This window comes from Oncorhynchus kisutch, linkage group LG19 (assembly GCF_002021735.2).
Source record: "Oncorhynchus kisutch isolate 150728-3 linkage group LG19, Okis_V2, whole genome shotgun sequence".
NCBI lineage: Eukaryota > Metazoa > Chordata > Actinopteri > Salmoniformes > Salmonidae > Oncorhynchus > Oncorhynchus kisutch.
In genome coordinates this window covers 42,706,354-42,716,216 of record NC_034192.2, presented here as the reverse complement: position 1 = coordinate 42,716,216, position 9,863 = coordinate 42,706,354, and the positions used below count along the sequence as shown (strand labels likewise).

Here is a 9,863-nt window from a genome sequence, read left to right as displayed (position 1 = left end):
TGTGTCCAAACTTTTGACTGGTGCTGTACATGACAAAACATCGCATTCCAGAACAGAGAATGGCAGTGATTGATTTATTATATACAACACTCTGTACAGTCTAGTCTGTACATGAAGAGTGATGGACTTTACAGAAATGGATGCTTATGGGAATGATTGATGTTTTTTCTTATAACCATAAATCACAGAATTGTGTCAATAATCACATGGAACTGAAAGCATGAACAAAGTCAAGGTCTAATCCTCAACAGAATAGAACGGCACATAGTCCAAAGTGTACCAATGAGCTCCTTTGATGTCTGTATAAATCACAGAGGAAAATTTTGATAAACTCTACAACAATCAACATGCTGTAAACATACCATTGCACATGAAACATCGGCATAAAAAAAAGACCTGTGTGGGAGTCAAGTCGCTCCTCCCTCTCTGCTGGGCAAATTGTTGAACCTGAAGGGCATTATTTGGGGTTTGTACTTTCCACAGGCAGTGGCTGAGACGTGCTTGATGTGCACGATATTGTGCAGGACATTTCCAAGGGATGCGTCAGGTTGTCGCCGGGCGAAGTCAGAGTCTGGCTGTTCTCTTGGAGTGGCCACATCTCCTGCAACGTCAATGAGGGGTGGTGGGCTGGGTGGCTGCTCATTAGTGGTCTGCTCTGCCTGTAGTTGGCCCACACCTGGAGGATGGTCTCTTTGAATGGCCGTGTGGTCAAGGTGTACAGGATGGGGTTGAGGGCACTGTTGATGGGCAGGATGAAGATCACCACCCAGGAGCTGATGGTTCCTATTTGGGAAGAAGATTACATTATTATCCATTTAATAATACATGAGCAACGGAAATGGATATTCTGAAATCACATTCACCTCGGTAGACATACACATAGAGCCTACATTCAGTCACGGATGGTAGAAAATGTGCCAAACTAAACTAGCCAGTCTGGCCAAATTTCACAAGGCACACATTTTATACCTGAAAGTTACCCAGGCTAGTTGAAATGATGTTTTACAAGCCAGGTTGGCTTGTGCCCTAAATCCTTAAGTTCCATTCCTGTGTATAAAGTTCATGCATGGGAAGTAGGGTGAGGTGTGGTGGGTTGGTGGGGTTAAAGAGAAGAGAATTGTAGTTCGAGGATGTTCTGTGATGCTGGTCCCATTTGTAAACATGCTTTTAGTACAACCACACATTTACATTTAGAGTACCCATCAGTCTGGAAGTGTGCTATTCAATTTACAACTAGAAAATAGGATTAATTATGGAACTAATCTGAATGATGTAATGTTACAAACTCTGACTCTCCAGGTCACACACTTTTCAGTCTCTTTCAAGCCGTCACAGAGAAGGCAGCAAGTTCATCTCTGTCCTGCACAACAACTGGACTCATTCATATCTCTGGACATGAGGCATACCTCAGGGCATGTGGGATTGCGTGCGTGTTTAAAGTTGTGTATTTGTGTATTTTACTCCTAGTCGTTCAGCACTATATCAGCTTATATTTCTATATAGTCCTTTATAATTTATTACTGCTTTATACTTTAAGATTCTGTATCTGTGCATTCTTGCCCTGGTGTGTTCATTCGGTATGTGTATATTCATTGCCTCTGTTTCTCCTATTACAGAACCACTACCATTCCACATGTCCATTTCATTCCTGTGTGTGTCAATAAAGTAGCCGTGTGTGTAACTCTGAGGTTGCCCTTTTCCCCTCTGACAGGGGTAGGTGCTAGCAGGTCACAGATGGTCCCAAATGGAAAGTTGCTCTCTTTCATGCAAGTATAATATCTGTAAAAGAGACCGATTGAAATACTTATCTTTGATGTAAGATGGCACTGCACAGTAGCCTACATATTGTATGTTTTATAGCCTACAAATTGACCTTGTCTGTTTGATACAATGTTAGGGTTTCCAAATAAAATGTTTGAAATGATAAAAGTAGTCACAGATTATGACAGTACTGAAACTCCTACCTGGAATCTCCACCTGCAACAGCGATAGAATCTTGAGGACAAAGATGGGTATCCAGCAAAGGGAGTCTGTGATGACGATGGAAAAGAACCTCTTGGCTATGGTCACCTCGTTTTTGATATGGTTACTATATTTAGTCGTCTGTGTCCCTGTCCTCTGGATGTTGTAGAACATACTCCCATAAGACAATACGATTATAAGGAATGCTACCAGGTTCAGGCCTGTAGAGGAAATAACATTCATTGTGAGCTCCTTGTACTCATACAAAGTAAAATTCTTAAAATACTTAAACTTTCAGAACAATTCAAACAATTATTACAATAGCAGATAAATAAAAAAATACAAATAATATTTATCTGGCTTAAAGGGAAGGAATATACTATAGATTGTTTACAGGAAACTCATTCAACAATTTTAGAGGAAGTTGTGTAAAAAAAGGACTGGGTGGGGTTGAAATACTTCTCCTGTGGGCAAAGAAAAACTAAAGAGTAATTTTGATCTGAATGTAGAAATTGTCCAAACCGATCTGCAAGGTAGATGGACGATTTTAAATATGTTATTGGACCATAAACAGATATGGCTCATTAATCTTTACGGAACAAATAATGATCCGCGTGTCTTTGAAAATATATATAATAAATGATCAACCCTACAAGCAATACAAGACTATTATTATGTTGGGAGATTATAATACCTCTAAGGAAATCACACTACAAACTATCACCTTCATGAAAATCGCAAATGTCATGGATATATTGGACATAGTGGATATATGGAGGCTTAAATATCCTGACCTAGTGAGATATACATGGCCAAAGCTCAATCAAGCTAGTGGTCCTGACTACTTTTTTTTTATGTCATTCTTGTTGGCACCAAACATTTTAAAAGTGTTGATAGGGGACAGAATGCGGTTGGACCATCAGATAATTGGGATTTTTGAATTTTCACAGGGGCGAGGATATTGGAAATTTAATCAAAGCCTATTGTATTTAACTATGACAGAGGAATTTTAACTGAATTTCTGACATAACATAGGTACAGAAGATCCCATTATTGTATGGGACACTTTTAAATGTGCCTTTAGAGGCCACGTAATTCAGTACTCAGCTCTAAAACAAAAGCAATTTAGGTTAAAAAAAGGAGTCAATTTTAACAAATGATGTAGAAGGTCTAACAGAACAGATACAGTCAATAGCAATACAAACTACCATAAAGGCTCAGAATAAGTCAGAGGAAAAACTAAAATAAATGGAGGAACTTATTCAAGGTGAAGTGTAATGTATTATAAAAATCAAGCACACTGGATGGAATATGGGGAAAAAGGCAGCAACTTTTTAAAATTTTATTTTCAACATAGAAATGCTAACAAAAATAATTTTCTGAAACTTGTTACAAATGATGGAGTCACCAAATTATATTTTGAAAGAGGAAACAATGTCCTTTAGAATATGTTTTCATTTCAGTCTCCTCCATCTCCTCTAACCGAAGCAAATTGTATGGATTTTTAAAATTAACAGCTGTACAGAAAGACTCATGTGAAGGCGAAAAGTCCGGGAAAACTCCAGGGCTGGATGGCATACCAGTTAAGGTATACCAAACGTTCTTTTTTATATACTCAGAGGACTGTTATTAGCATGTTTTAACCACTCCTATGTGAATGGTAGATTATCGGACACTCAACAAGAAGGTCTGATTTCATTATTACGGAATAGGATACAAGTGGTAAATATAAACATGCTGTACATTTAAAAATATTGGAGGCCCCTTACACTGTTGTGATGCAAAAATATATAGCACAAGAATTAAAGTATTGTCAGATATTATTCATTCTAATCAGACAGGTTTTTTACATAGACGATACATTGGAGATAATATAAGACAAGTACTGGACAATAGAATAGTATGAAAAATCTGGGAAACCAGGCCTGCTGTTCATAGCTGACTTTGAAAAGGCTTTTGATAAAGTACGACTGGAGTTTATATATAAATGCCTGGAACTTTTATTTATTTAATTTAATAAAGGTTAAATAAAAACAATTGAGAATTTATTTTAAAATGGGTGAAAGTCATTTAGAGTAACCCTAGGTATAAAATAGTAAATATTGGCTACTTCTTAGAAAGTTTTAAACTGTCAAGAGGAGTAAAACAAGGTTGTCCACTATCGGCATATCTATTTATTATGGCCATCGAAATGTTAGCTATTAAAATCAAGATCCAACAATACTATCAACGGGTTAGAAATACAGGGCTTAAAAACAAAGGTGTAGAGAGCTCCCAAATGGCACAGTGATCTAACTAGCTGTGCCACAAGAGATCCTGGTTTGAGTCCAGGCTCTGTTGCTGCCGGCCATGACTGGGAGACCCATGGGGTGGCGCACAATTGGCACTGTGTCGTCCGGGTTAGGAGAGGGTTTGGCCAGCAGGGATGTCCTTGTTCTATCGCGCTCTAGCGACTCCTGTGGCGAGCCGGGTGCATGCATGCTGACACAGTCGCCAGGTGTTTCCTCCGACACATTGGTGTGGCTAGCTTCCGGCTTAAGCAGGCATTGTGTCAAGAAACAGTGCGGCTTGGTTGGGTCGTGTTTCGGAGGACGCACGGCTCTCAACCGTCGACTCTCCCGAGTCCGTACGGGAGCTACAGCAATGAGACAAGACTAAGTACCAATTGGATACGACAAAATCGGAGAGAAAAATAGGTGCTTTTTTATATTAAAAAAATATTTGTTAAAACATAGGTGTCATTGTACACTGATGATTCATGTTCTTTTAAATACACAATTTGGATCCCTCCAGCCTCAGAGAATCTAGATACTTTTTCTAACCTCCCTGGAGGTTACAACCAAATTATGATAAATGTACTATATTACATTTTGGATCACAAAAAAATGCTACTTTTACATTACCGTGTAGTTGTCAGAAAGCGAGTGTAGCTGGTGCATGAAGTCAGGTGCAGGAGAGCAGAATGAGTGAGCAACGTACTTTACTCAGAAAATAACGGCACAAGGTAAACCAATACAGTTGACCAATAACCAACGGTAAATATTACGCATGGGTGAACACAGCACCCGTCGAAAAACCAGCCATCATAAACCGAACTGAACATAAAAATAATCACGCACAACAAACATGGGGGAAACAGAGGGTTAAATACCTGAACATGTAATTGGATAATGAAAACCAGGTGTGTAGAAAATAAAGACAAAACTAATGGAAAATGAAAGATGGATCAGCGATGGCTAGAAGACCGGTGACGTAGTTTACCAAGTCGTGACAGTAGTTTACCAATAAAATGGTCTGATGTTGATGTGGACATCCTCGGTATACATATCCCGAAAGAAGTAAATGATCTCACTCCAATAAATGTTTATAGAAAGTTAGCAAAAATAGACAAGATCTTGCTACCATGGAAAGGAAAATACCTGTCTATTTGTGGAAAAATCACCCCGATTAACTATTTAGTCATATCCCAGTTTACCTATTTGCTTATGGTCTTGCCTACACATAGCGAACAGTTATTTAAATTATATGAGACAAACAATATTCAATTTTATTAGGAACTGCAAGCAAGACAAAATTAAATGGGCCTATTTATGTAATGAATATGAATTCATGGGGTAAGAAATTATAAAATATTTAAGCATTAGACGTCTCACTAAAGGCTTCAGTCATACAAAAGTTATACTTAAATCCGAACTGGTTCTCATGCAAATTAATAAGAATGTCTCACCCCATGTTCAAGACTGGCCTTTTTTTAACCTTTATTCAGATTACAACCTCGCACTTTCAGTTATTTCAAAAGCAAATCATCTCCCAAATATCGCAATTTTTAAAACACACCATAGAAAGTTGGTTGCAATTTCAATTTCATCCACCAGAAAAAAAACTGCACAAATAATACAACAAATATTGTGGTTAAACTCAAATATACTAATAGTTATATAAACATAATTTTTGGATTCAATAAAAATGTATAATCTTTGTAAATGCATGGAGTTATGTCACACAAGCAGCTAACAAAAATATATGGAAATGTCTGCTCTACCCGAAATTACAACCAACTAATTACAGCAAAAAATGGAAGAGGAAAGTCGAAGGGGAAAAATAGGGAACTGGTCTGTCAGCCCTGCATTAAAGATAATAATTGGTGAAAGAAAATTATGATAAATAAAAAAGTATACCAGTTTCATTTAATCACCAAAAATGGACAGCTGTGCCATGTAGATTGCAAAATAGTTGGGAAGAGATTTGAGGTACGGATTCCATGGCACATGGTTTATGAACTGATACGCAAAACGACGCCAGATTCAATTAATTAATTCAATTAATTTAATTATTATACAAAAATCTTGCAACCAATAAAATGTTATGTATATATGGGCGATTCAACCTTCCCAGCTCTGCAGATTTTGCTGCAAAGAGACAGGATCATTAGATCATTTGTTTTGGTACTGTCCATATGTAGCTTGTTTTTGGTGACAGGTCCAGGAATGGCTGAAGAATTGCAACATTTACCTGGAGGTAACTCTGCAGAGGGCACTACTGGGTGATCTGAAAAGTCATAGTCAATCGATCAATAATATAATAAATACTTTCAGGAAAAAAGTTTATTTTTAATTTACAATCTGTAGAAATTATGAGAATAGAAAGGTTCAGTACTTTTGTGAAACATCGCAGCACAAGAGATAAATGGGAGGGGTTGAATGAAGGATGGGAAAAATAACAACTGATAACAACAAGATAACTAATGTAAAACATACTGTGTCCGTAAAACGGATATAGGTTCAGAACCTTTGTGAAATAAATAGATGGGAGAGGTTGAGGTTAGAGGAAGGACAGGAGTAAAAATAAACAAAATAGAACAACTGTAAAATAGACTGTGCCCGTAAAATGTATATAGTATATCAGTTGGAAGAAGAAACCTAAGCGTTTTTGTTCACTAGTTTACTACATTTACGGGAGGGGTGGTAGGGTTAGAAAGTAATAAATAAAAATATATTTTAAAAAATGATGATGTGTATATATACAGTTGAAGTTGGAAGTTTACATATGCCTTAGCCAATTTAAACTCAGTTTTTCACAATTCCTGACATTTAATCCTTGTAGAAAAAACTGTTTTAGGTCAGTTAGGATCACCACTTTATTTTAAGAATGTGAAATGTCAGAATAATAGTAGAGAGAATGATATATTTCAGCTTTTTTCTTTTCCATCACATTCCCAGTGGGTCAGAAGTTTACATACACTCAATTAGTATTTGGTAGCATTGCCTTTAAATTGTTCAACTTGGGACAAACATTTTGGGTAGCCTTACACAAGCTTCCCACAATAAGTTAGGTGAATTTTAGCCCATTCCTCCTGGCAGAGCTGGTGTAACTGAGTCAGGTTTGTAGGCCTCCTTGCTCTCACATACTTTTTCAGTTCTGCCCACAGATTTTCTATAGGATTGAGGTCAGGGTTTTGTGATGGCCACTCCAATACCTTAACTTTGTTGTCCTTAAGCTATTTTGCCACAACTTTGGAAGTATGCTTGGGGTCATTGTCCATTTGGAAGACCTATTTGTGACCAAGCTTTAACTTCCTGACTGATGTCTTGAGATGTTGCTTCAATATATCCACATAATTCTCCTCCCTCGGATGCTATTTTGTGTAGTGCACCAGTCCCTCCTGCAGCAAAGCACCCCCACAACACGATGCTGCCACCCCCGTGCTTCACGGTTGGGATGGTATTCTTTGGCTTGCAAGCCTCCCCCTTTTTCCTCCAAACTTAACGATGGTCATTACGGCCAAACAGTTCTATTTTTGTTTCATCAGACAAGAGAGTACTTTCCAAAAAGTACGATCTTTGTCCCCATATGCAGTTGTAAAATGTAGTCTAGCTTTTTTTATGACGGTTTTGGAGCAGTGGCTTCTTCCTTGCTGAGAGCTTTTTAGAATATGTCGATATAGGACTCGTTTTACTCTGGATAAAGATACTTTTGTACCTGTTTCCTCCAGCATCTTCACAAGGTCCTTTGCTGTTTTTCTGGGATTGATTTGCATTTTTGCACCAAAATACGTTCATCTCTAGGAGACAGAACACATCTCCTTCCTGAGTGGTATGACGGCTGCGTGGTCCCATGGTGTTTATATTTGCATACTATTGTTTGTACAGATGAACATGCATTTGGAAATTGCTCCCAAGGATGAACCAGACTTGTGGAGGTCTACAATTTGTTTTCTGAGGTCTTTGCTGATTCCTTTTTCTTTTTATGTCAAGCAAAGAGGCACTGAGTTTGAAGGTTGGCCTTGAAATGCATCGACAGGTACACCTCCAATTGACTCAAATGATGTCATTTAGCCTATCAGAAGCTTCTAAAGTCATGACATCATTTTCTGGAATTTTCAAAGCTGTTTAAAGGCACAGTCAACTTAGTGTATGTAAACTTCTAATCCACTGGAATTGTGATACAGTGAGTTATTAGTTAAATAATCTTTCTGTAAACAGTTGTTTACCGACTTGCCAAAACTATAGTTTGCTAACAAGAAATGTGTGGAAATGGTTGAAAAACCTGTATGTATGTATGTATGTATGTATGTATGTATGTATGTATGTATGTATGTATGTATGTATGTCTGTATGTATGTTGGTACGTACGTACATATGTATGTGTGTGTGTATATATGTGTATGTATGTACAGTCGTGGCCAAAAGTTTTGAGAATGACACAAATAATAATTTTCACAAAGTCTGCTGCCTCAGTTTGTATGATGGCAATTTGAATATACTCCAGAATGCTATGAAGAGTGATCAGATTAATTGCAATTAATTGCAAAGTCCCTCTTTGCCATGCAAATGAACTGAATCCCCCCCAAAACATTTCCACTGCATTTCAGCCCTGTCAGAAAAGTACCAGCTGATATCATGTCAGTGATTCTCTCTTTAACACAGGTGTGAGTGTTGACGAGGACAAGGCTGGAGATCACTCTGTCATGCTGATTGAGTTCGAATAACAGACTGGAAGCTTCAAAAGGAGGGTGGTGCTTGGAATCATTGTTCTTCTATCAAACATGGTTACCTGCAAGGAAACACGTGTCGTCATCATTGCTTTGCACAAAAGGGCTTCACAGGCAAGGATATTGCTGCCAGTAAGATTGCACCTAAATCAACCATTTATCGGATCATCAAGAACTTCAAGGAGAGTGGTTCAATTGTTGTGAAGACGGCTTCACGGCGCTCAAGAAAGTCCAGCAAGCGCCAGGACCGTCTCCTAAAGTTGATTCAGGATCGGGGCACCACCAGTACAGAGCTTGCTCAGGAATGGCAGCAGGCAGTTGTGAGTGCATCTGCATGCACAGTGAGGAGAAGACTTTTGGAGGATGGCCTGGTGTCAAGAAGGGCAGCAAAGAAGCCACTTATCTCCTAGAAAAACATCAGGGACAGACTGATATTCTGCAAAAGGTACAGGGATTGGACTGCTGAGGACTGGGGTAAAGTCATTTTCTCTGATGAATCCCCTGTTTGGGGCATCCGGAAAAAAGCTTGTCCGGAGAAGACAAGGTGAGCGCTACCATCAGTCCTGTGTCATGCCAACAGTGAAGCATCTTGAGACCATTCATGTGTGGGGTTGCTTGTCAGCCAAGGGAGTGGGCTCACTCACAATTGTGCCTAAGAACACAGCCATGAATAAAGAATGGTACCAACACATCCTCCGAGAGCAACTTCTCCCAATCATCCAGGAACAGTTTGGTGATGAACAATGCCTTTTCCAGCATGATGGAGCACCTTGCCATAAGGTAAACATGATAACTAAGTGGCTCGGGGAACAAAACATTGATATTTTGTGTCCATGGCCAGGAAACTCCCCAGACCTTAATCCCATTGAGAACTCGTGGTCAATCCTCACGAGGCGGGCGGACAAACAAA

At 38.7% G+C, this 9,863-nt stretch overlaps 1 protein-coding gene across 1 annotated transcript in view; it reads right to left on the bottom strand.

The window, feature by feature from the left end:
• The window catches only part of LOC109910167 (relaxin receptor 1-like), an 86,307-nt gene continuing 76,444 nt past the window's right edge, over window positions 1-9,863 (bottom strand). The window contains exons 17-18 of the mRNA XM_020509305.2: window positions 1,965-2,183; window positions 1-783 (exon numbers count right to left, since the gene is read on the bottom strand). Coding sequence (XP_020364894.1) covers window positions 458-783; window positions 1,965-2,183 — 545 coding nt within the window. The 3' untranslated portion in view covers window positions 1-457. The remainder of the gene's footprint in view (window positions 784-1,964; window positions 2,184-9,863) is intronic.